This window comes from Synchiropus splendidus, chromosome 7, assembly GCF_027744825.2.
Source record: "Synchiropus splendidus isolate RoL2022-P1 chromosome 7, RoL_Sspl_1.0, whole genome shotgun sequence".
NCBI classification, from domain to species: domain Eukaryota; kingdom Metazoa; phylum Chordata; class Actinopteri; order Syngnathiformes; family Callionymidae; genus Synchiropus; species Synchiropus splendidus.
In genome coordinates this window covers 24,383,786-24,411,214 of record NC_071340.1, presented here as the reverse complement: position 1 = coordinate 24,411,214, position 27,429 = coordinate 24,383,786, and the positions used below count along the sequence as shown (strand labels likewise).

General features: G+C 42.3%; 1 protein-coding gene across 2 annotated transcripts; it reads left to right on the top strand.

Moving 5' to 3' along the window:
* The first annotated feature begins 6,037 nt into the window (after window positions 1-6,037).
* Window positions 6,038-27,331, top strand: erlin2 (ER lipid raft associated 2). Of its 2 annotated transcripts, XM_053869986.1 has the most exons (13): window positions 6,038-6,141; window positions 7,004-7,111; window positions 7,845-7,926; window positions 8,188-8,234; window positions 8,743-8,804; window positions 9,086-9,211; window positions 9,986-10,059; window positions 10,904-10,962; window positions 15,272-15,363; window positions 15,982-16,071; window positions 16,966-17,045; window positions 18,631-18,807; window positions 26,531-27,331. In XM_053869986.1, the coding sequence occupies exons 2-12, from the start codon at window positions 7,005-7,007 to the stop codon at window positions 18,802-18,804; spliced, it is 993 nt and encodes a 330-aa protein (XP_053725961.1). In that variant the 5' UTR covers window positions 6,038-6,141; window position 7,004; the 3' UTR covers window positions 18,805-18,807; window positions 26,531-27,331. The 2 variants fall into 2 exon arrangements, with proteins under 2 accessions (XP_053725961.1, XP_053725960.1); XM_053869985.1 differs by lacking the exon at window positions 26,531-27,331 and having other exon boundaries at window positions 18,631-24,314.
* The last annotated feature ends 98 nt before the right edge of the window (window positions 27,332-27,429 follow it).

The window sequence follows — 27,429 nt, the reverse complement described above, 5'->3', positions numbered from 1 at the left end:
GCAGCCGATCGGATGCACGAGTCATGTGTTTCGGTCCGAAAAATTGGTTCATCACGAACCTGATGGGATGTTTACCTCAATCCAATTACCTGTAAGTAGTGATGGGCTGCTGAGGCTTCAACAAACAGGGCAGAGTGCCACCTAGTGGGCTCCGAAAGGAAGGACACTGTTTCATGAAGCCTCACCTGCTCATCTCGAGACGCGACTGACTACAGAAGCTACAGCCTGCAGTGTCTTGACATTGTGAGTCGTGTGACTTGCACACATGCACTGATATCTACTCTTCTACACTATACAGCTGTGGATTGGCTTTTACACATGAGTGAGTTTGGGCAGGAAACGTTTGAGATGGGAGCACTGGGAAAGGAGGACATGAAGAGGATAGGTGGGACTATTGGGAGGATGATCAAGATAGGTGCGGTAGAGGAGGCTGGCTTGCTGCGCTAACCTCTGGCGGGATACTATCATTACTGACATGCCTGACCTTCCTGACTTGTCACACTGACAGTTCCGGACAATCTGGATCTCCATTTACCTTTAGCTTCCAACATAAGCTCGCGACCAAGTCAAGACTCAAGCCTGCACTCCTGCTATTGTGACAGGTGCGTTCCACTTCTCCTTAAAAGTGGAATTTGTGACCTTGATTTTGACCTTCAATTCATCTTTGTTGTGTGTTCTGATGACTGGTGTTATAGTCCAGACCACCGAACACGAACAATGAGGGAGACGATCGAAGCTATGAGTCACAAAGACACGCATTTATTCCGCTCTGCAAGGGAAGTCATTGTTTCCAAATAAATCAGGCCATTGTTCTAGGTCTGGACTTGGCTGCAGGTCCTCAGTGCCTGGTCTCAGTATGGTCTCACCGGTCTCAGTCTCAGGTTCAGTGGTCTTAACTGCAACACTAATATCAAGTGTGGCAGTTTGTTCTGACATAATGGTGCACCACAGCTGGAATGCACAACTAAGTTAACAGGCAGGGTATGACATCAGTTCTGACCTATGAGTCCTGGTTGTTTCTAAATTCTGTTCAAGGATAAAAACAAACACACTGCATAAAAGCTCTATAATGTTTTATGCTTTTTTGGCATAGATTTGTGTGCATTAAATGAAAGAAATATTACTGTATAGACTGGCATTTGGAGTCCAATTACAAATTCAAGGCAGGGTTAGAGTCGACCGTGAAACATGGCAGCTTTACTTGGGCCAGTTTCAGTTTTAGCATGCTGAATATCGATATCCCTGTCAAAGAAATAAATGTGGATATAAATGTCTTAATAAGGATTTTTGGCAGCACAAGGCGCGCTGTCCTTCCCGGCGACAAATTGCAAACAAAGCAAGTGATCTAGTGGACCGAAGTGGAAAAGCCAGATGTTCCTTTCACAGTCGATGGCGACAAGCCCGGAGCTAAAAACGGAGAGCACGGTGGACTTATATAAACCAGGTGACGGAAACATGACTCCTCCCTCAGAAAGCTACTCGAGGTGAATTGAGGAATAAGTGTGCATTTTGTTTTTGGAGCTGCTTCTGCAGCTGTTCAGGAATTTATTAAAAACCCAAACTTTTGCCCTCCAGCTCAAATTGGGCCGGTGTTTATTGCTGTCCGGGCGCATTAAAGAGGACAGAATGATGTGAAAGTTGTTTATATTTCAGGTGATTTTTCAGTTTTAAAGACCTCCACTGGAGTTAATGGCGCGGGCAGCGGCGCTGGCAGCTCCTTCACAGTCCTCCTTCCAGGAAATTCTCCAGCCAAGTTTGAGTCCGCCGTTATTGAACTTAAACACAAGTGAAATGGAAAATGGTTAATATCATTGCTGTCAAAGGCGATAATAGCCGCGTCTGACACTCGGGTGCTTGATCCCGAGGAGCAATTAAGGGCAGCGTCTAACCCGGGCTGACCCAGGCCCTTGGATCCAGATGGTTTCTGCTGGGTCGGCGTACAAATATGTAGAGCTGGAAGCAAAGAGCAGGCGGAGGAGGAATCGGGGAGTCAACAGAAATCTTCGGCATGCGGCCCAACTGTGAACTCATTCTCTGCAAATGTGTGGTAAATGTACGCATTCATGGTGGTGAACACGCCGAGGCTCCAGCTGCAGCTTCAAGGCAGCATGTGTCAAGTTAATATGTGTGTGTGTTCATGTGTCAGAGAGCAATGATTAATGACCTGCAGCCCTGCTTTCTTCCACTTCCTTCCTTTCAGGTCCACTTGTGTCACACACGTCACGTCGTGTCACGGTAATGGAGGCTGGCAGACAAATTTAGGTGCTCCTGCGTGGCCTCGTGAACACAAACACACCACAACTTCCCTCACTTGCAAATGTGCGCACACATTTACATCTACATCTCCACAGAGGGACTTTGCATGGCAGTGGGACGCCTGTAAACCCAGAGCCGAGGTGGCTGCCACTCTCGCGGACATGTCAATATATGTCACTCACTCACCGGTGAGCCTTCTAAAAATGATGTTATGGATCTTATTATTGACAAAACAGAGTTGTTCATGAATGTTTCTGCTTTTCTTTTCTTTTTTTTTAAGGCGCATGATGTCAATTGTCTCTTCCATTGTCTTTCATGTGAATGGAAAGTGTATTATAGGGAGAAAACAGCTGTGAAATGTGCGTAATATTATGATATTATGATAGTTAGATGAGAGTTTCAATTTTTCTTTTAACAGAGAGATTTGATTCAAAAGTTAAACTTGAGAGGGGATAATGTCTCTCCAAGATGGTGTCGCACATTCAGGCCATTGTTTATATCACTGAAACACATTGAGTATTGTGGCACCAGGCGGTCAGAAGAATGATCTGAAGTCAGACAACAACTTGGACGTTTGGACATTTTGTTATTTAGATTTGGACAAAAGGAATGAGGAATATCTCACAAGACATTAGCTGTGTTACCTTCACGTGTCCATGATGCTTTATTTAATTTTTATTCTCTGGAACCATAATAAAGACTTCACCAGACGAATAAACAGAATTAATTTTCAGTCATCTTTGTCCACTTTTGTCAGGTACAGGGGTTGGACAAAATAATAGAAACACCTTAAAACACTAAAAAGATTTAAGGTGTTTCCATTATTTTGTCCAGCCCCTGTATGTTTTTCATACACAAAACCTTCCAGAACAGTAAATACTTAAAGATCAGAATGATGAGGAGCAGCAGAACGACACACATTGTGACTTAACAGACAACACAGAAAGAACATTCAAGTCAGTCGCGGAAATCATACCTAAAACATATCCAAGAAAAAAGCATCAGATAAATAACTAAAAAGGCACTGTAGCAGTGCATACCCCCGGCTGACCTCTCATTTGCATCCACTCCGTGATATACATATATTTCTAACTCAAAATCATTAAAATAGAATAGAATACATAGTAAATAGAATAGCAAGGTTATAAGTGCACTTTAAAATATGAAAATATAAAATATGTTACTTACAAGTTATGAATTATATTTACAGTTTGTGCAGTTAAGTCTCAATAGATTTATTTAGACTTACGAATGTGAACTGAATATTCTTATTGTTGTTGATGCTGAGCTGTTTTAGTTTTTTTCTTTTTACATCCGAGAATAGATGGAAAGTGGCTTGATATTTTTGTCCAAACTCAACCTGATTCACAATTTTAAATCCAGTTCCGATGCTGCCTCATGCATTTAATAATAATAGCCTCGGAAAATGTGTCACAACCCGAGACATGTATGTCAAGTCAAGATTCATCTCACCCCAATGACTGTGTCTTTTAGACAGGAGAGGCAACAATAATGACTCAGTTGAAAGAGTATTTGCCTGTACTGTTATTAACAATGAGGAATGCTGACTAACCCTGCCATTATGTGCGCGCCACACCAGCCCAGATAAATTCCCATTTGTCTCAGCACATCTCACCTCTGCAGTGACACTCACTCACACACACTTCTTTCTGCTTGACTCGATATTTAACATCCTCCATTGTGTGTCCTGGAGTTGAAAAGGCTGAGATTATAATGGGAAACGTGAGTTATGAGATGAAGAAAATAGAAGGATCGGTGGAAAACAGAGGGCAGAGAGAGAAAAGCGAACAAGCCTTGCATGTGTGCAGGTTCCCAGCCCTGTCAGGCCGCTGTCAGCCGGTGATTTATGGCGCTGAGACTGGGAGCAGTCCTCGCTGCCAGCGCTGTATTGTTACAACTGACAGCTAATGAGGCCGGACGGGCTTTCAAGCACAGCACTTAACAGAGGCCTCCATCTTCACCAGTCACCAGCCTTTTCTCTGCCTCTCCCTTCCATTTATTTCTTCTCTCCAGCAGGGTGGCAGATTTGGGAGAGAAAATGAGGCGGTCGGACAGAGATGCATGGTCACCACATATGTCAGCACAGCACTCTGCGCTGGTGCGGCTGGGCCCTGAAGAGGGTGGTGGGGGGGGTGGGGGTGGACACAGATGAAGTCACGTGACTGGCTTGTCAGTCAGGATATGGTTATGCCATTCTGTGACGGAGCTGTTTTACCTTGACCACCCCAGGCCCAGGCTGCTCTATAATGACTCGGAGAGTCTCCAGTGAGGCAGCCACCCCCACCACCACCCTTCCACCCCCCCTGCCTCCCCCCGGCCCCTAGCTTCTTGTCAGTGGTGATTAATGGCACCAGGGCTCCGGCGTGGCTTACACTGCCAGTTCCAGCCATGTTCCCTTGATACTTAATGAACTCTGACAAACTTCTTTTCCCTTGCTCTGTTGTTCCCGCTACCCTCGCCGCTCCCCCCTGCCACCCTGTTTAAAATGCAGGGCACAGATCTGCCACTGCAGCACCCAGGGGTCAGCGCCGCTGCTTCTGCATGCAGCAGGGAAAAATCTAAAAATATCAATATCGCCCGCCTCCTGCTATACAGTACCCTGGAGGCGTATTGGGGTGAGAGATTAAATGCAAGTAACTGAGCCAAAAATCTGTCATAGTCATCTGAAACATGATGACCAATCTGTGCAGTTTTTTGTTCGCAGGATCAGGCATGGGGAGCAGGAAAAAGAGTATGGCCTTGGGCAGTAGTTGAAACCTCTCACACTGCTGAGTAGAAAAACAATCTCAGATTGTAAATGAGAGGGAGCCTTTTTTCTAACAATTCATCCAAGTCTATGGGTCAATACCACCATCTTGTGGTCCAAGCAGGATGTTGCTTTTCTGGTTTCCAACGGTGTGGGAGTATCATCCAGGAGTGTAACAAAGACGATGCCCTTACTTTTGTTTGCAGTGTTGTTTAAAGTAAATTGTTGTTGTATTTACACCACTGGAATCAGGCTTTTGAACCATGTTTTGAGGGATTTATTTATACCGTTGGATCCATCTGGATCTGCTGTACACTTCTTAATATATTTGAATAAAAGGTCTCGCAGGGAGCACTGTGCCTTGATATGAATGACAGTGTAATGAATACACGTCCTTCCTGGGTGCATGATAGTTCACTTCTATTGGAATTTGTATTGACTGTTTCAAAATGCATCAGTAAAGAAAGACATTAAATTAAATTTGTTGTTTTATGCTGCATGTATGTATGTTTCATGCATTTGTCTTTTAATGTTTCATATTTTTAATCATGTGTTGCATATTTACTCGAAGATTTTTCAGTTATTTTTATTTTCTTACTGTACTTCCTATATTTCAACAGAACATGAGCCATTTTTAGTATTTTATATTTTATGTATTCATTTTTTTAGATCAGAGTAGAACAACAAAAAATAAACTAATGTCAATAATATGTAAACGAAACAAAAAAAATCCCATCAAAGTTTACTATTATGCAACCTGAAAGCAATAGGCATCTTTTAGTCTTGAATTAACAAAAGTCACTATAATGTCTTCACACTTATGCAATCACATTCTTCTCATTAAAGATAATATTAAGATATTGTATAATATCTAATATTAAAATAACAAAAATGATTATTTTTAAACTATTATTAATTATCTAACTCACACAATTATAGTAATGAATAAAATACTAAAAGAAAACACACGCTAAAGAAGCGGTGCACACACCCTCCAGAAGAGGGGGCTGACGTACCAGTCTAACAATCAAACCTTCGATTACACCGCAGAGGAAGAAGCAGAAGCTAGCAGGTGCGGCTTCTGTTTGTTATTGAGAGATTTTTGCATTGTATCTCAGGTAAGGATCATTTTACAATAGGAAAGATAATGACACATCTTTGAGCAAAGGGACATTGTTCCAGCAATCTTGTTTTTGTTCTTTTTAAGACGTGTTTTAACGTGGGTTCAGACTCATTTGCTAACTTCACGTTGACACAGGTTTGTCAGTGTTTGGCCTTGGCCTTAGCTTTTTGACCCATAATTAACTGACAAATGTAACGTATGGCCTTTACCGCCGAATAAATGCCCTTTTTAAGTCATTTATAATCATAAATATGTATAATATATCGCTAATCTCCGTTGACAATAAGCACAGTTAATTTGAGATGTTTATAATTTGATACTGACAATGAAATGTGTTTCTCTTCCATTCATAGTGTCTGCAGTTATCTCAGTGACGTAAATTCAATTCATGAGTAGAAGGCTTTTTCGAGTTTCTGCAAGTTTACAAATCTCAGCTTCAGTTGGTTCAAGCCAAAGTGACGGCTGGATGGAGACTTCCGCAGCCGGCCGTCGCATGTGCTACTATCAGTAGTTTCATCTAAAATATTCGTCACTTTTAACATGGACATGTGTTCATTTTCAACCACGTCGATTTCTAGCATTTCAGACGTGTGAGTAGATAAGTAGTAGTTCCCTTATTTCTGAACTTGTGTGAATTGTGTCGACACATTATGAGCCGACAGACATTTTCACACTTCAGTCGCAATCCTCTTTAAGTGTGAGTAGGTCAGTGTGGTCCAGCTGGTTAAGCCTTAGAGCAGATAAACACAAGACCACATGTTGCAGTGCTGCACAGGCTCCTGAGCGGGTCCATGTTGCTCATTTTAATCAGAGCTGTTACTCATTCTTACACATTTTCCTGTCTGTCTTGTTTCCAGGATGGCGCAGTGGGGTGCCATCTTCTCCATTATTGTTGCCATTGGGGGGGCAGCGCTGCTGGCGTCTGTGCACAAAATTGAAGAGGGACACACAGGAGTATACTACAGGTGCAGATTATACGGCTTTTTTATTTTGAGTTACACATCTGTAGCACATCTGCTGCACAGGTTGCAGCCAGAAGCTCTTTTCCTATAAAGCAGCAGGCGCCGGTATAAATACCTGAGTTCCAAAATATATTTGCTCTTCCATTTGCGTGCTAAACTAGAAAACTAAAAGCAACTAGAAAAAGTTGTAATTATTGACAGAACACCCTGCCTCATTTAGATGACACTAAATGGTGCACACAAACCTTCCTGAGAAACTTGACAAGCATTATTGAAGAACTTTTCACTCACCATTCATTTAAAGTATTATACTAGATCTTGGCCAATGCACTCACCAGGGACTGGCTCCGTCCTGACCTTTGAGGTTAGTGTGAGTAATCTGGTCAGTAGACATAGTGGTAGCAAGTTCATGTCGGCCTTTTGAAGCTTGTTGTGTTGACGAGATTGGTATCCTCCAGTATGGTGACTCTGCATATTAAAATTTTTCATTCACTAAGTTAAGTATCACTGTAAATGTGTGCCGTCAAAAACCTGAATCAACAAGAGATCTGAAATCACTGTGATTTTAGCTGGAATAAAGCTATTGCTTATTGTTGTGTAACTGCTATAATATAGAAACAAATATAGAGATTGTTTCATCTTTCTCACGGGGCTGCAAGCATAATTTAAATGGTTCAGAAATTGTCCACTTGCTTGAATCTGAATCATTCCTGGTCCTTTAATCTTCTCCTCTCAGGGGGGGAGCTTTGCTGACGTCCACCAGTGGACCTGGTTTCCATCTCATGCTTCCTTTCATCACCACATACAAGTCAGTGCAGGTGAGTCAAGATAATATTTTTCCTCCCTTCCCGCTAAACTTGTTTTCACATCATTCACACATGCCTAGCTGCAATGTAGCTCTCTCTGTTCACCTTTCTCCGTACCTCTGCTACAAGACTAGCCTATTTGGAGTACAATTTCAATTTATTTATTTATTTTTTCAATTGTTTTACTGGTCCCTGTGTAAAATAGCAAACTGAATCATTCAAATTTTTGTAATTTCCACCTGAATGAGTTTAATTTAGCTTTGTTACTTTCAGACGACACTGCAAACAGATGAAGTGAAGAATGTGCCTTGCGGTACCAGGTAGGCTCTGAATATCGAGCATGTAATGTACTGGTGATTAATAGCTTTTGATCTGTAATGTTTGAATGTTGTGTTGCCGATGAAGGATGAAAGTGACCATACAGAGTTTCAGGAAATATTTTTGTGAAAGTTATTCTTCGAAACATGCTACTCCCATCATTCTCTTTGGATCATGAATGAAGATCATAAATGTTTTTTTCTTGTGTGCTCATTGGAGTCTTGAAACAATTTAATCATGAAATCTAAGTATGCACAGTTAAAAATATATTCACTGTAGTCCATGTTTCCCCCACATAGCATCCTTGTATGTTGTTTGTTTGTTTTTAAATCAACGTCAGTTGTAGCAAAAATCTGGTGTAACATTAACTATGCAGCAAAACTGAACGCTGTTCTAGATTCCACCGTAATATGTGAGCAGTATGTCTGTCCGGAAACAGCATGTTTAACAAATTATGAGTTAAAATTCAGCTTTGTGTGTCATATGATTTAAACTGTTTTTTTCCTTTAGTGGTGGAGTGATGATTTACTTTGACCGCATCGAAGTGGTGAACTACCTCATTCCATCTGCCGGTAAGCCTCTTGTTGCTCACTGTAATTTTCATGTGGAAGCCAGGTCATCTTTGTTGGGAACACACTCACTGTCTCAACCGCAACAGCCACTATTCACACATAGAACAGGATGAGATGCACTTTATTGACCCTTCTTCTGTTGCTATGCATGAAACAACATTTAGGGAATTTAACAATCACTTCCTTCCCAAGTGATCGTTCTTAACCAATTTGATTTACCCGACTCCAGATGCTTTAATCTCCATGACTTCACTCTTGCCTGCTTGTTCACGTCTCTGCAGTCTACGACATCGTAAGAAACTTCACTGCCGACTACGACAAAGCGCTGATCTTCAACAAGGTCCATCACGAGCTGAACCAGTTCTGCAGCGTTCACTCCCTGCAGGAGGTTTATATCGGCCTGTTTGGTAAGACCTCTCCCACGCAGCTGCTTTCACCAAAATGCCACCTGTAATTTAGTGTTCCCTTACGGCACCCGGAACATGAGTGAGTCAGCACCTTAATCACTACAAGGTTGAGTAGGTGTGGGGTTTGTGCTGCAGGCTGATTTATTACAGTCCATCTGAATCAATGGGCTGGCACCAGACCACTGTAAACTTATTATTAGAGAAATAATGACTTTAAATAGCTGAAGCTGTTTCACACGAGTGATCCATACCGGATATCCAAGGCCAACTCCTTTTCTCATCTTTCATTGTCTGTTGAAATCATGTTAGAGTTACTGTCATTTTGGCCAGCAACATCTTACTCCACAAGCATTTTTCAAGACAGATTCAAGACAAGTGTGCTTGTGAGTTAAATCCATTGTTTATGTAAAAATACAAATTATTATCTGGAAAGTTATTCGGTTTTGGCCACTGGTTTGTTCTTTATAGTATATGCCACCTTCCTTTAATAAAACAACCCTGTTTTTCTCCATGTCATTTTCAAAACAGAAGTACTGCTAAGTTTGTCAAATGTTTTATAGACGTTCCTGTTTTATCTCAGTAATTTTGCAACTGTAACTGGCATCCATGTAGAATTAGACCTGCACTCTCCAAGAACTCAGCATCAACCACTCTTAAGAGTAAAATTCCGTGGCTGGAGTTGATTCCTCTAACCCTGGATCATTTCCATTTTGTGTGTGCATGATTCCAGTTGGGTAAAGTTGACAACAACTGCAGTTAAAATGTCCTCTGCAGATCAAATTGACGAAAACCTGAAGCTAACTCTGCAGGAGGATCTCACCAAAATGGCTCCTGGTCTCATCATACAGGTACCGCAACAAACTCAAGTCCGTGCGTCACGCTGGTGAAGTTTTTTCTACAGCCGAATTAAAACGACTATATTCGGTTTATGCAGCAGGGGGCAGCAGTGTGGCAAGCAGCTGCATCAAGCTCCATCATTGTTTCACATTGTCAGTGCTGCTTACCAATGTTAGCAAACGTTGTGTTGATGATTACATTAATCTTATTTAATTCTTTTTTATTTCTTGATTCTTAATTATTTATTGTCAGTTTCAAACAGACTTGAATAAAGATTGTAAAGGTTCAAGTAGGAAGTGACTGCATCTTCTTTTTAACAATATGTATTTAATTTAAGTGAAATGATAGGAAATGATACACATGAATGCGGATGATAACGGGAGTCGAGTTTGACAATACATTTCAGTTCCCTGTGTGTCTAGCATGAAACATGGCCGTCATATGAATCGTCTACACTCACATGAAGCGCTGCAGTTGGCTCCACTCTCTGTGATCTCCTCCCTTTATTGTTGTTTGGTTGTAACTCGATCAGCAAGGCTCCGGTCACATGGTCATCTATAAAATAAATCGTTCCTTTAGTACCTGCTAAATCACAGTTGTTAACGCGCTAAAATAAGACCAAGACTGATGAGTTAAATAGCTGCAGTAGAGAATGTCCGGCCTTTTTTCAGTGCATTGCTCCATGCTTCACTTGACTTTAATACTGTGTCCTCAAATTTCCTGTAAATGACCAGAACCAGTTGACATAACAAAGGAGATGCCAAAGGAGCGCAGTTTTTTTTTTTGCCTCTGCGGGTGGGGATTGGGCTTTTGTTTGTCTCAGGCTTCCCACCGACCCTCTCTGTCTGTTCACAGGCGGTTCGAGTCACCAAACCAAACATCCCAGAGAGCATTCGCAGGAATTACGAGCTCATGTAAGTTTGACTTCTTGCCAAAACTGTTCTCTGTTCTTTGTGCTCCCCTAATGACTAGGCTGGGAGTCCAACCAACTCCTTTTAGTCAAGTCATTGAAGAGCATAAACAAGCAGTAGAAGTGGAGGGCTTGTTTTGTGTGGGTGATGTAAGCTGGGTGCCTGTCAAGTTAGACTGAGTTCCAACCCACAACACTGGGAAGCTTCAAGAATAATTAAACTTGCTGCTCCTCGTAAAACCAGCCGCAGCAAGTGCAATAGTTTACAGCCAGTTAAAATCATTTGTTGACAGGTTGCGTAGTAAAACACTATAAATGTGTAGCTAGAAAAACAGATTATCGCCTCACATTTATTTGATTGAGTTTACTGAATACCTTTTCTATTTTTAAATGATATTGATAGCAATAAGCTGAACTGGACAGCAGGTGGCAGTAGTGTTCAGCAACCTGCTGACAGCAAGAATGAAGTTCAAAGTGAATCAAAGGCAGATGGAGGCGGAAGAGGTTTTTTGCTGACATCTTGTGTTTACCTAGTTATCTTTGAGTAACAGCACACTGACGGAGTGAAACTCCATATAAAATTCCTGAGTTGTGATAGTGGTCAAAGTCTACTATGATGACCTGACTGATCGTGAAGAACGCGAGGGAGCACTGTGTGTTGAGTTCCGCATTTACAGAGGGCTCAGCGTTTTTTGCACCACTCAGAAAGCCTTCAGACTGTTTGTGTGCTGTCATAAACCCTGAAGTCAATGTGGCATTGCACAGAGAGGCCTGTGTTTATGCTTTAACCATCACAGGCCACTTTATTAGATGCTGGGTTTGGGCTGTCTTTGGCCTTCAGAACAGCCTCACTTCTTTGTGACTACCTCAACGAGACTTTCTCATCCACAACTGCTCCCCTGAATTCTTTGTTTATTTGTGCGTGAAAATCCATGTAGTTTTCAGCCCGTCTTGCACTAATAACAGTGCTGCGTTCAGAGTCTCTTAAATCTCCTTCTCCCGCTTTCTGACGCTGGCTTTCAACCCCAACAAGTTGTCTTCACCACGTCTAGATCCTTCATTATTCATTCATTATGTTTGTATGTAATGTGATTAGCTGAGCTACAATTTGTTACCAAGCAGCCGAACAGTTGTGTCTCCTGAAGTGATCTGGAGTGTCTGCATGTTAGACTGAGCCTCACAACAAAGAAGCCAGGATCATTGGAGCCAGGATATTGTCGTCCAAGGAAACAGGAATTTATAACCTGGATATTGTAGTGTGTAATCTGAATAAAGTCCCTGAATATTTGGATCAGTTATGGAGTAGTGACACAACTTCATGTGCAATGATAAAGCACCAAGAAATGCTTTGACTCACTCCGCCAGTAGTCAGCACTCTGCTCACTCTTGGGCAACCTGATTGGATGATGAAATTGAGGAGGACAGATAAGGACTTGGGTAAGGCACATTGTGGTAAAAATAAAAGAAGCCTTCCTATTTTAGAGCCACACTGGTCACGACAGACGCATGACATGAAAGATTCAGAGGTTCATCTCACCTCACAAGTGAGACTTCAAGTTTTCAAGGGATCAAAACAACGCTTCAAAAAGTAGACAAAGGTGAAGGCTCCATTTTAATTCTGTGAGGTCTCACTGCAGCTTTTGACACTGTTGATCATGAAATTTTATTCTGAAGGTGTGGCTGCTGTCCTGGCATGTCTTGATGATGTCATTAAGTGGCACAAAATAGCAGAAATATAGGTCTTTTCCTCACCAAACTCTCCCAGCTTCCCAGATTGCAGCCTTGGACCAGAGCCCAAAAACATCACTCCTATAACGCGAAATCTCTATGTACTATTTGTCGCTGTCTGTTAGTCTTCACGTAAAAAAAATACAAAATCAGTCCTGTTTCCTCCTCACTAGCGTGAACAGCTGCCTCCAGCTGGATCAGAAAACGGCAGCAACAGTGATTCTCAGCACTGGCTCCCTCCCCACTTTAAATTCAACTTTTAAGTTTGTATTAATACCTTTTAACGCCAGTTTTGGCCTGACCGTGACTACATCATTGAAATACAAGCCAGCCAGGACCCTCAGATCAGACGGGTCTCTATTGGTTGTCCCTTAGGGGCTTTTCACACAGATTTTGTCTCGGTACCTGAGTCCGGTCCGCCCCCTGCTGTTCAGCCTCGCACCTCCCCACCTCAGGCAATGCAAAATAACTGGTTTGTGGCTCACAACGAAGCACGTCTCAAGGATGTCGTCATCAGATGGGCGATTCCAGGGTTGTGAGCCTGGACCTATTTACCACCATAGGCTTCACCACCATATTCATATCATCAACTCCGATATTAACTGATGACGGACCTTCGCCACAGGTCTAACAGAATGTACGGCTCCTGTCGTTTCATAGCCGAAAGTAAAGATGAAAGAGTGTTGTCATTTATTTTACTTTGATTTTAATATATAGTGGAAGCAATAAATAGGATTTATTGTAATTATTATTGTTACGTCTTTGTTAGGGGAAAAAAGGAGCTGTTTGGTGCATGACTGCTGTAGGGAGGTCATGAGCAGGACCACGGCCAGGATGGTCACTGAAAATAAATAAATAAAAGCCCACAGGAGCAGGCCCGGGCCACTAGACAAACCTGATAGTTTTATGTTCATCTGAGTGATTTCCGTTTACAAACCAACCCACACCAACAATTAGGTAACCCTAGCTTTCTTGTCAAGGCTACCTGATGGTTGACTCAAATGCTGAGATCATATGTTCTCTGGTTAGCTTGGAGCAGAAACGATTTAAACCCTAATTAAAACGGACTGAACATCTGCGATATCACAAACACAGCAGGGTTCTGCACATGCCCTCCTCCCAATTCTGTGATTGGCAAAGCCCAAATTCAGTGAGTGAAGACAGTGTTATGCAACTTTGGTTTCTTGATTCCCGGACTCTGCTACAGTAATGCTGCAATGTTTGCTCGATCTAATCCACTAGCCCTTGCTTTTCTTTGTCTATTTACATTATAGAGTGAAGCACAGCAGGATTTCCAAAGCAAACAAAGCTGTTTTGAACTGCACAGTGATTGAGAGCAAACAATTGCTGCATCTGGTGCACCTTCCGGATCTGCACCACAATTGCTGAGGGAACTTAGAATGCTTTAAGCTGTTGTACTTAAAAGCAAGAATCCTGTTAAATCCTCCTGATTGGTCCCACAGGTTTCAATTGACTCCACATGGATGCAAAACTGTTTATTACAAACACTGGCGACCTGCAGTTTCACTGTCAAGTCTCAGGAACCTTTTCCTGACTTAACCCCACGTTCCTTTGATACCATCTGTCGGCATCTGATTCATTTAGTTGAAGATAATTTGGACTGAAATCTTTGAGTGACTACACATATTATTTCACATTTCTGAGTCACACTGGACTGTAGGACAAATCACAATGAGTCTTGACATTGAAATCTCGTGCGTTGATATGGGTCTGTCCAATAGCAGTTGGGGTTTTGTGTTCTTGTTCTGTTTGTGTCCTGATTCACCCGAACAGGTGCCTGGATTTTGTTGTAATCCCTGTCATCACTGCGGGTACATAACGGACCAGAAAGCGTTACATTAGTCTCCGGAATAATTATTTGTAATTCATAAAGTTGTTAGTTTAATCCAGCGATCTACTGAAGGAATCGTGGTGTCAGTGATGACAGCTCCATGTGATCTTTGTCGTCTGTAGAACACTTAAAGCAGCTGTCTAACAGACAGAAGTAATGCTGTTCAGCGTTGAATCCCACGTTTGATGCTCCAACTGCAATTCTTCATTTATCGATAGCTTCTACATGGATGTGTTTTTCGAGCACAATATCACATATTTCCAGTTTTTTAGTCGGGTGTCACACACTTGAGAAAATTCTCAGATATCGTCTCAGATGTATTTTTATCTATTTCATTTTTTGGTCACAAAATATGCTACGATTATAATAAACTGGTAATATTTTTTCAGATGTTTTTTCCTGTACCTTTAGGATACCTCAGTAATGAAGTCTCTGAGGGATTTTGTTACTGCTCATCACCTTATTTCCTCTCTAGCAGCCACGTGGTCACTTAAAAAACTGACCACATGTTTTTCATTATGCCATTGTTCAGTTTGCACACACACTGAATGAAGATGAACCTGCCTGCAGAAAGCAGGCCGCTTCTTGATTAAATTAATCCAAAAATGACAGTACTTTTAGAAGGATTAGATTTGCGTGACGAACATCAGACTGTATTTTACATGTGAATTTATATGAAAACCATTTCACTGTGTTGAAGATTCCATATGTTGGTTTCTGTGTCTCCATGCAGGGAGAGCGAGAAAACCAAGCTGCTCATATCCCAACAGACGCAGAAGGTCGTGGAGAAAGAGGCAGAGACTGAAAGAATCAAAGCTGTGATCGGTGAGAAAGCTCCAGTGCATCTTTTATGATATTGTCCATTTCTGAATGGAGCACAGTGTGTTTCGAGTGAAGAGCAAACAGAATTGAAATATGAATCAAACAACTACAAATCCGGCCATGAGCCTTTTAAATGTCTTTAAAACAAAAAAAGTGTGATTTAAGTTATGACTCAACGGTTCTGGGGAGAAGTACTTTTGTCTCTCCGTTTTCCCGGGCAGGCCTTAGTGACGAACATAACCCTGTCTCCAAAGACCGTTGGGCTCAAATGTCTGACGTGAACACAAGCGAACCGGGTTTCAGCCACAGACTTGATCCCACCTGGAGAGCTGCACCTCCTCCAGGGACGCTCTCGTGGGAGTGTGAGCTTCTCGCCACAGGCGACTCTGTGACAGATGCCAGAAACTGTCTGTACAGCGCGAGTCCTCACTAACATGATGAATGCGGAGCAGTAAAGGGTCTGATCGCTGTCTGGCCGGACAACATCGTTCAAAAACAGCATCACAAACTCCCTCATTCAACCGCTTTTAAGATGTGGACGTTTTTTTTCCTTTTTTTTTTCTTTTCACAACACAGTTTACTGCATTACATGCCTGAAGTATGCATTTCGTCTTTTTCCAGAGGCAGAAAAAGTTGCTCAAGTGTCTGAGATCAAGTTTGGGCAAAAGGTCATGGAGAAGGAAACTGAAAAAAAGATCTCTGAGATTGAAGGTGTGTATTGAGAGCTTTGTCCCTTTCAGTACAGTTGAGAGGTTTGTCGGCAGACTCCAGCTGCTTCTGCTTCGACATGTCCTGGCTTGACAATCAACGCAGTTATTTGGTTTCTGTCGACAAATATTCCACATACACACCCTGCAAAAAGGTGAGGTGCAAGGTTGTACTGTGGTTTTCTTTTTTTATTTTTGTTCTGCTTCACTTCACTTTCGTGGTTGAATGAAGACATAATTATCGAGTCACTCCTTCAGGGTCCAACTGAGGTTGAGAAACCGAAGGTTGGCAGTAGTGTTTGTAGTTCAGGCGTCTGGCAGTGATCTTGTCACTGGTTTGTTTGTATCTTGGAAGTCTTCATGATTGAAGCAGAGTCAGTAAAGGTGCACGAAACCTCTGAATCAAATTAGTAGTAACATGAGCATGTAGTTGGAACAACAGACCCATTGTAGTCAGATCATTTTGTTTGGCTTAGATCGGTAAACAAACTCTTGAGGTTTTCCATATTTGTTTTTTTCTTTAAATGAAACTTTTGTTGCATTTCATCTTTGTATTACTTTTGTTTTTTTCCCATTTATGTGAATTATCTCTTCTTTGAAGTGGTCCTAATTCTTCATTGTAGGTTTCATGTTGAATGTGACTTGTTTAGACAAGACAATGCACAGACTGCCAAGATGAGAGGAATTCAAGCTGTAAATCCCTTAATAATCTTCACTGCACCTTGTCAACTCCTCATCACTGTCAATTATTTATTCATTTATTGCTTAAGGTGCTTTTACTAAATGTTTCGGTCAGAAAATTGTGTTTTGTGTTGACTTTGATGATTTGGAATCTGTGTTTACACCATGTAATGCTTTCTCTGTTGACATCATTCTCTTGTTGGCGTCTCTCTGTTAGATAACGCCTTCTTGGCCCGCCAGAAAGCCAGAGCAGATGCCGAGTTCTACACAGCTCAAAGAGCAGCAGAGGCCAACAAGGTACAATTTTTTTATCCTCTGAATGCATCCTCTGTTATCTCGGGGTTGCTCAAGGCCAGTGTTTGGAATGTGTGATATTTCTACAATAAGGAGCTGATGATACTCTGGTGATGTGGACTGGATGGACATGTGAGCAGCAGAGAGACAGTTGCTAAATGTACTGTAGTTTCTGTTTATCTAATTTGAAAGTTCCAGTGAAGCAGATGGAGTTGAAAGATTTTAATTACACTATTATTAATGTCTCATTATTGTAGTGCATTTATGATGCAGCTATTCCAGTGTGAACTCACACAGAGGTCTATTTTCTGCGGCTGTAACCTGCAGAAAAAATGCTACTCAGCAAAATACCCACATTTCTTTAATATTTTCCTTAGATGTTTATTTGTCACTTGACATGTACTAAGACATGTGGAGTTCATGGACATTACGCGATTGATTAAATCTGTATAAAGCAGGAACTGCAGAGCCCTGGATTATTTCCAGCTGCTAAATATGTTACAGACTTTATTCCAAGCGGGTCCAATCTTCTTCAGCAAAGGGCTGTGCCAGAAGGAGGAGATTTGTTTCCAAACAATAGAGAGAGATTTATTCATCAGCTCTTAAAAGCTGTGTTGTTTTCGTTGGCGCAGTAGCCTCGAGAGAACGCTTCAGCTGAGTCGTGAGAGTTTGGATGGTTCAAAAATGGTCATAAATCTGGTGAAAATCACTGTCAGTTTGGGTTACTTGTACGTAGATGTGTGAAGACAACTTTGATGACCGAAAGCTTCTCCTCAAACCTGACTTTGAGATGTTTATTTACATGGGATTGATTGTTGAAGAGAGTAGAAGCAGCCTGGGAAAAGGCACCGTCAGCTTCTTATTTTACTTGTATCTGAAGGAAATGATGTGTAAATATTGAGCGGCATGATCAGTAACATTTCACTCTCGTTAGAGCTGGTGACACATTGATAGCCGTGGATGAGGTGGGGCAAGGCGTGGCAGGCGTGGATGTTGTTACGTTGAAATAAATAAATCCTGTAACCACAACGGAATGTCCATAAATCGAGGCATTGATAAGACTGACACTCATACACACAGGCTTGTGTCAGTGATTTCCGTAGTGGCTCAACTGAACTGGGTTGTGTCTCGCCTTTAGTCTGGACACCATTGCTTCTCAACTGCTCTGTTTTTTTATTATTAGAACAATTATGATTGTGCTTGAGCCCATTAGGAGACTTTCTGTCTTCAGAAGGTAAGGATGAGGATCGCACGCTGCGATGGTGTCTCCAGCTTTCCCAGACAACATCCCCGACCAGGATAACTTACCCGTCTCACTGTTACTCACTATTGGCAGATAGACCAGTACACAAAGTCCAGTTAAGTTTTTTTTTTTTTGTGGAGAAAAAACAAGTCTTTTTGAAAACTGTATTCTAATTGCAGTGTTGAGATAAAACCTTTTTGACTTAAATGACACGAAATGGAAGAAAGAAATTGGGCCCTACAAGTATGAGGAATAAAAGATAGTTTTTTCATTTTGATTTAGAGTAATTCTAATTCGAGGTTTTGTCTGAATTAGCTTTTGAAGTCTGTGCTTGACCCTTTGTAGATGAAACTGACCCCAGAGTATCTGCAGCTGATGAAGTACAAGGCCATCGCAGCCAACAGCAAAATCTACTTTGGGAACGACATCCCACAGATGTTTGTGGACTCTCCCAGCAGCTCGGCCAAAACCTCTGCAGCCATGGACATTGTGGCCGATCAGCTTCTGGATCTGGATTAGCAAGTAAGAGAAGTGGGCAGGATGCACGGGACCAACCGGGGAGGAGAACAATGAAAAGGCAGCCACCTACAGGTTGGCTGGGCGTCAGACTCTTTGGACCAGAGCCTGCAGTTCTCAGCCTCTCGCTGCGGGAATCAATTCGCCTGGATTCACTTTCCTTTTTCTGGGTCATCTGATCGTCTTGGACTGAAGAAGAGTGTGTAGCATTGATTTTATAGTTTTATTGTTGAGGAAGCTGCGTACAAGAGAGGAGATATTTTGTCTAAATGGTATTTAATGATAATTCTCATGATTTGTTTTGAGGCAGCGTGTTCATCTGAGAGCTCCTGTCTGGTCACGCCACAGCCTGCGACTCCAAGCAGAAACACCACCGACAGATCTCAGGGAGATACCAAGGTTATCAGAACCTGCCAACTCACTCACTGACTGAACTGAAGCCAGGACCACTGTCTCATGGTCACATCTTTTAGATGTGTGAATTATTCTGCACATAATCATGGTATGAATCACTTTTGTCACTCAGAGATTGTTATCAGCAGCGTTTGGAAATCCCCAACATATCAGTGAGTCATGCCAGTGACGCTGCGCCGCCGGTGCGCAGACACACTTAATAGTGGAGTAGATGAAGTAGCTCCTTTGGTGCTTGTCCAGGGCGTGCTGCTGCCGCTGCTATAAAAAGTTAGCCTAATTGGTTTGCCGAAACTAGTTGACTTGAAAGAACAGAAGGGTGAAGGCATCGGTCATGTGGTTCGTAGCATTTTTAGAGGTATTGAGAGGCATCAGCATGGGAGGGAGCTGAAAAGCAAAAAAAATGTCTCAAAATTCTCATGATTATGGAGACATGCCAGAAACATTCCAGAACTCATGCTCACAATTCATAAGGTTGCGTCCATCATAAGGGGAATGACTAGACTGAATTTATTACATCCAAGGGGGCTGTGAGATTGTCTGTCTGTATGATGAACATTTCCAAACATATTTCCTTTGAATATTGTCCTGTAGTTCCATCTAGCACCAGGAAGGTTTTGAACGAATCATCTTTCACTTGTATGGCTTCTACTGAAGCCTTGACTCACTGAATCCCATCGTACATTTGAAAGGTTTAAATGAATCAACTTCCATCCATGTGACTGCTGACAAAACTATATTATTATATATTATATTGACATTGTTTTTGGGTTGACAGGTAGGAATGGGAGCAACTTGACAACTCAGGAGTGCGGCAGCAGTTGTGCCACTGGATTAATGCTTGAATTGTAGAAGTTTTTTGAGCTTTTGATAACTGAAGTCTGTACGTGTTGAAGAAGTACTTTAGAGCGATTAGATCAGTCATGCTGGGCATAGCTGATCCACGCGATAATAATATGTGGAACATGTCATTTAAAATTGTATCTTACTAGTGAAAAGTCTCTGCTTATTCTCCTACGCCCATAATGCACTGCAACAGCTGAAGCAACAGTTGGGGTTAAAGGAGACGTGGATCAATTGATGAACAAGTAAATGAAATAAGAACAATGGATGCGTCAGTCAAATTCATGTTTCGCCATTGTTTCCCAAAATACAACGTAAATGGTATCGCTTTCTAAATGATGTCATGCAAAACTTTTGTCTCAGGTTTGCACACACTCGAGTTGAATCATCAGCTGGAGCTTGTTGGGACTCACGTCGCTGTTGTATCTCGGTGAGATTGAAGACAGTGACTCAACACAGTGTAAAGATAAAAAGCAGCAATTGTGGATCTTTCAATCTTCGTCTATTTGTTTGTGATTCCTAGCAACCGGACACTTGTTATCTCACACCTGGTGAGGACAACTTTTGTTTTAGCTCCAGCTGCTTTTTACTTCTTTAGTGTGTTTTTCTTACAGCTAGGTGAACCAAAACAAGCACTCTTCCCACATGCAGTTTTTGTTTAATTGAAGGGAATATTTGTGATTTAGTGTAATGAATGTGTTCGTATGTCAGAACAAGCTATAACGAAAACAAGAGATCGCACTGTAGGTGTCATTTTATTAATTGTATGTAGTCTATTTATTCATGAGGACCTTTCTTTCACTTTTTGTATTAACATTTCTATATTATTGAGTCGATATTTTTCATGTAAAAAAACAAAAAAACAAATACATGCTTGAGGAACAAGATGAAACCCCAGTGGTCGTCTGCAGTACAGCCGTTCCGAGGGCTTCAGACTGCCACCGAGTGCTTGCTGTTCTTTCTTTCAAAATGAGAATAAATATCAGACTTCGCACACAGCTGATCGGGAACGTTCAGTTCTCCAAAACCAAACAGCCCGTCGCCTGACTGAGACCTGCCAATCAATGAGACCCAGGCGCCTGTCTTTCAGTGAGCGGCAGTTCATGATGTGAAGCTGTTTTTATGTAATAATATAAGCGCGACTACAAGCTACATCTCTTTTCATTGAAACATTCATGTTGCAGTCTCAAGGTCAGGCCCTCATAAAGGTTACACTTGCTAAACTACACAGCGCGAGCACCAGATGTGCTCCCCTACATTATGTATATGACACTGAAAAAATTTGATCTTAGCCAACCAAATGATCTTTTCTCTGCTCGTAGGCTCCAACTCCAGCTGTTGTCTGCTTATGACTGCAATTCCAGAAACTCAGTGTTGCAGATTTGTTGTTAACAAGAACTTCAGCACTCATTTTGTCCTGAATTCATAAATTATTTCATTTGTTTTTGTCTTTTCTAGAGGAAACAGGAACATCACATCGGGCTGTTCATTAGTTGTTGACCTTTTCTACTTTTACAAATATAAATTATTGATTCACAGATAATGATTTCATCATTATGAACCAAATTTGCATTCATTCATTTTCATGCCATGGTTTGTACTCCATTATTAATTGTCAATATGCAGCAAATCATCCTTAAACATTTTGAGTTTGTTTTGTCAGCAGTTAGGGGGATGTTTACTTGCTTTGACAAGTCACTTGTGAGTCTGTCAGTTCAGTATGGCTTGCGCATTCCACTTGCGCATTCCGTGACTCAGCTGATACAAAAGTAATATCTCTGTTTAATCTTCAAAATGGCTGTCCTGCCCTCAAGCAGGGATGGAACGGAAGTTAAATAAATCGACTTTATTAGACTTTTATTGCCCCTTTTCCAGTGTATGACTTGACTTGCATGTCTACATCCCGCTCAGCATGAACTTTCCCCGAGCTTGTGTTCAGCAAAGAGGCACGAGACATGGCTGATGCATAGCTGCTAAAGGCGGGGGGTTGTTGGGTCCTAGCTTCAGCAGACGGTTGGTCCGTCCTCACGAGGACTGTCAAAATATTAACCCCGTAAATCCACACAAAACTGGGACCATGTTTAATATGCACGGTCTCAAGATGGAGCTTTTTGGTCTCCTCATCAGACCAGCATGGTGCTGTGGTCGGGAGTTAGTAAAGACACTTCAAACCCACACATTTCTTCAACAGCGAGTCATGGCTTTGCACGTACCTTGCCAGCTGTAAAAGAGGTGATCCACTTGGCGGACTGCCCTGGTTTGTCCTGAGATTCTGGATGATATTGTTGGTCAAAGAGGGCTCTGAGTTGGGGACACCTTAAACAGGTGATGCCCACCGTCTCCTCTACTACCGTGTTCCTGCTCATCTATATGTCGAAAGAAGATTAGAGATCCTCTCCATACAAACCTGTTTCAGTGCCTCAGAACTAGAAGGAAGTAAAATGGTGAGCCAGGTCAGCCTCACCTTCACCTCTGCTTCCCACTGACCTCAGAGGTACCACAAGTTCTCCATTTCACACAAGGGTCATGTTGTAAGTACCGTTTTTTTGTTACATGAGAGAGCTACCTACGAAAGATGGCTAATTTTATCCACAAAAACTGACAGATGGAAAAAGCCCAGACTCTTACAACATTAGTGAGTGTTCCTTTTCTTTTTACTATACTGAAGTTAAGTCCACGGAATAAACACCAACAACCCACCGTACAACTACCAGACACATTTAGCACTGAAAACTTGGCAGAAATTCTTCACTGACATGTGTATGTCGAGGGAGCGAGGAGCCAGGTCCGTTGCCAAGATGCATGCGCATATTTCTTATAACCTTGACTGTAAATGGTTCTATAAACCAGCTGGTCAGAATACTGCGCTAAGTATAGAATGTCCTATAGATGAGGCGTGCATGTGTGTGTGGGTCGTTCATCCTACTTTGTGGGGACCAATTCTTGACAAAATGTCGTCCTTGTGAGGGCCGCACGATTCTGTGGGGACATGTGGCTGGCAGACTCCTGGTTCAGTTTAGCCATGTGGCCATGTGTTTTGGATGGTTAGGTTGAGAGTGAAGGTCTAGGGAAAGGGTTATGGCAATGATAAGCCTCATAATGTCCCCACAAGGATAGAATTACACATGTGTGAGTGAGTGAGTGTGTGAGGTGCCCGGTGCTGCTGGGCCCAAGACATTAGAGGAGAATGTAATGCGAAGTGTCATTGACTGCCTTCCTGCCTGAACGATACACTGTAGTCAAGATTGACTGTGAAAAGTGGCAAAATAGAACTACGGGTTTGGTGGAAACCACTGGTTAGCAAACATGACACCCCACTCAAAAGAAGAGTAACAATACAAGCGGGAGGAATGGGTGCCTATAAGACCCATTCATGCTCCCTGTACGTTCAAAATTGTACCTGTCTCGTTCAAACGATTGTCACGGATCACATGGCTCCATGTGTTCTTTACATTGGTATTGCTGTTCATCAATATAGCCACCAGGGGGAGCAGCCCACAGTCAAGCTCCAAAACCAACATGGCGACTGTGGAAGAAGCATTGATCATGTAGCTCTTGCACAAAAGAGGAAAGTGAGGCAGCGTTGTAGGAGGCGGTGGTCAGTGAGGCTGTTGAATATATCGCCACTGGAGGACGCAGAGTTTCCACCTTTTTGTCTGCTTTGTCTCTCATTAGAGCCATGTATCAGGTAGTAACAGCAACGCTGCCCCCATGGTCCGAATCCGTTGGGTAGACTCACAGTAGACTCACGGTCTTTAGAGGCCTGTTGCTTCTGTTTCGGCATCTCGTAAGCAAAAACCTGTTAAAGTAAAGCACAGCGTAGACCGGATCAATCCAATAATTCAAGTGGTTGTTTTCCTGCTCTATTGGAGGTGACAGCTGGCCACATTCCCGACTGTCAGTCAGTAGGTGAGGGTGCGAATCTCACCATTCAGTGTGATTTATATCTTTAATTGTCATGTACAGTCTTGCTCAGATATTTTATCAGACTGCAGCCGACTGTTGCTGTCGGTGTGGACACGTCCAGCGTCTTCGTAAATGAATGTTTTTTCACATTTAAAAAACACTGTCCTCGAAGGAATCGACGTGTTGTTTCTCCAAGTCTGTGTGCTGTGTTCACCGTTTGATGAAGGTGTGTTTAAATAAAGCTTCCTTTCTTTTTTCCACCTGTGTTGCATAACGCTCATTAAAAGTATATCGTTGGCCCCGCAGAGCCGGAGCAGGTCTAATGCGTCACCTCTCTTGTCTCGGGTTGCTTCATTTTCATCGTGGAGGCGTCTCGCAGTAAAGTATTCAATGTTTTAAGAAGCTGAGGTGAGATGCTTTTATCTCTGCACGCACCTTCCCCTGTTGTCGCTTTTCACTTGCTCTGAAAGCCGTAAAGAAGCGCCCTCCGTCTCAGTCCAAAGAAGGTTGTGCCGGCGACACGGTATTCACAGTAGCCTTATAGGTATTCAGCATCAATGCTGTTGTGACGGAACCTTTGTTACCATCGAATGTATCATCGAATCACCGCGTCAAGTTAGTCACTAAACACGTATTGTACCAACAACTATCAAACCACCAAAAATGTGTTTGGCTTAGCTATTGCGCAGCAACACATTGTTGCTCTCCCAAAGTGTGTGACCCGTCATCTTTAGCTGAGACACGGACCACACGGTGTGGACCGAACGGATGGCTAGGAGCCGCCTTTCGTAGCTCCACATGACCTGGACTCCAACAGTTGTCAGCAGTTACAATTCGTCGACTCATCGGTTGATGACGTGGACTTGAGCTACTCAGTGTGTAGAGTATAAGCACTTGAGATTTGGACTCCACCACCAACACACTGGTGAGTGAGGTGATGCAGCCAGTGTTGAGTCAGCTGGAGATACATGTAGATTAAGTGTTTTCACGTCATAGTCGAGCTGTAGGAGAAGCTAGCTCTTCTGCTTCAACACAGACTCTAAACATATATTTCAGCTTCTCAAACACAGTGTGGACGTCATTGAATGAGTTAAATCTATAGGAGCAGCTAGCTCTTCTGCTGCAACACAGACTCCAGACATATGTTTCAGCTTCTCAAACACAGTGTTGACGTCACTGAATGAGTTAGATCTATAGGAGAAGCTAGCTCTTCTGCTGCAACACAGACTCCAGACATATGTTTCAGCTTCTCAAACACAGTGTTGACGTCACTGAATGAGTTAGATCTATAGGAGAAGCTAGCTCTTCTGCTGCAACACAGACTCCAGACATGTTTCAGCTTCTCAAACACAGTGTTGACGTCACTGAATGAGTTAGATCTATAGGAGAAGCTAGCTCTTCTGCTGCAACACAGACTCCAGACATATGTTTCAGCTTCTCAAACACAGTGTTGACGTCACTGAATGACTTAAATCTATAGGAGAAGCTAGCACATGCAAACATGTGTTGAACATGCGTTTCTTCGTTATTGAGAGAATTATTGAAAATATATTCTGCATTGATATTATTTTGATTATATACGCATGTTAGCAAACCTGGTATCTTGTATATATGATCATGTGATGCATGCATCAAGCTTGCGCTTCCGGCGTGGCAACCACAGGAGAACTGAGCAATGGAGGTTTGAGCATGACATTTGGCATTAAAGACTAAAGGACAGACAAGAAAGGACAAATGTTTGTAGTCTGTCGTTCAAGCATCTTGTTATAATTTCAGGATTCGACCCACACAAAAAAATGACTCGACTTGCATGAGACTTGCGCATGTGTGACTTACTCCTAACTCTAGTTAATGGTGACCAATTTAGCTAAAATGACAGTAAAAACGTTTTTTAAACTCCGTCTCTACTATCTGGTCACTTGTCACCACCATGAAAAGCAAGGTCCACTTGGCACATGGATCACGCTGTCCATGCTACTGATGTGTGTCAGGTGAAATGCTACAGATGGTGACTGTGTTGCCGGCAGACTTTCCACCTCCAAAACACAAGTGACAACCTCACCGACAAGTGGACGTGTGACTTTGTTGGTGACAACACATGAGCTGGACTCTTCACAGGCGGAGGTGAGTTGCTCTAGTGACGATATATATGCAATGTGACCTCCCCTTCTCTGTCCATGATGGCGCGACCCTAGGCTCAATATGAGGGCCTCCTTCCTATTCCTGGGCACAGTCTTCTCCCAAGACTTCCAGGTTGACTTCCCAATATTCTGCATCTCAACCAGCGCCTTGTATCGACCTCCGATTTGTGATCCAGGTCCCAGGCTAAAAGCAAAACTCGGATTCCCATTCGCATATTAATGAAAGCGCCTCCAAAAACGGGAGGAATACAGGCGACGGAGCCGTGATGTCTTAATATTTAAACAGCTTAATATTTCGCCTCCTGGCAAGTCGTTTCAGGTGAACAAAGAAGAGTGGCCGGTCTCTCTGCACTGATGGATGAAGCGCAGGGAAGTGCATAATGCACTTGTGCTGATGCTAAATGAAGTCTTTTTTTTTACTTATGAAGAACGATAGAAATCCTTGAGCTATCTGAGCCCCGTCGATCACCGGAGCGTTGGAGCGAACCCAGTCCCTGCTGCTATGACGTCGAGGTTAGTTCAGGAGCTCCTCACAATGTTGTGTATCACTTTACTCCACAGACACTTCCACTTTTGAAACAGAAGAACTCGCCATCTGAATAGATCACATGCTTCCTGGTACTTCCCCTGCCATTATGTGTAAACAGGCATGAGTCAGGTGACAGGGGCGTCACCTGACTCATTCTGGCAACATTTCAAATCATTTGATGATGATGATGATATCAGTTCACAGGTGGGTCGTATCTAGATGAGCTGGCGAGGCTTCATGAAACAGTGTCGTCACTTTAGAGCTCACTCATTGGCCACCCTCCACACTAAAGCCAGAACAACCGTTTGAACACATTATTTTAAACTGTGAGCGCCAACGACTGAGCTCTGAAAATGAAGACACTGTTTCATGAAGCCTCACCAGCCCATAATAGTTACTGTGTTTCTATTCCCAGTAGTTGAGTAACTTTTTCAATTGGGGCTGTCAATAAATTAAACTTTTTTTATTCCATTTAATCTCACTGTGGCGTTAATTTGGGATGAATCGCAAAAGGAATCACACAGTTTTATCTGTTCTAAATATAGCTCAGAGGAAGATTTTATTTTTCTAAGAGTTTAAATGTGCAATAATCGGTAGTTAACTCTACTTTAGCGTGAGATTATATTTTAATAAAAAGTTACTCAAGATCTTATTTTAATTCTTATTATATTTATATTATATATTTTAATTTTTATTCGTACCTCCAAGAGTAGCTATCCTGTCCATGAAGTTTTACTTTGACTTGTACTTCTAGTCAGATACATTCAACTCGAATCAGGCCTTACTTTCATTTTCCTT

Excerpts from the sequence above, each read along its gene's own strand:
- erlin2 (XM_053869986.1), top strand. The coding sequence starts at position 7,005 with ATGGCGCAGTGGGGTGCCATCTTCTCCATTATTGTTGCCATTGGGGGG. Across the intron at positions 8,235-8,742 it reads AATGTGCCTTGCGGTACCAG|TGGTGGAGTGATGATTTACT; the intron begins GTAGGCTCTGAA and ends TTTTTCCTTTAG. Across the intron at positions 16,072-16,965 it reads AAAGATCTCTGAGATTGAAG|ATAACGCCTTCTTGGCCCGC; the intron begins GTGTGTATTGAG and ends TCTCTCTGTTAG.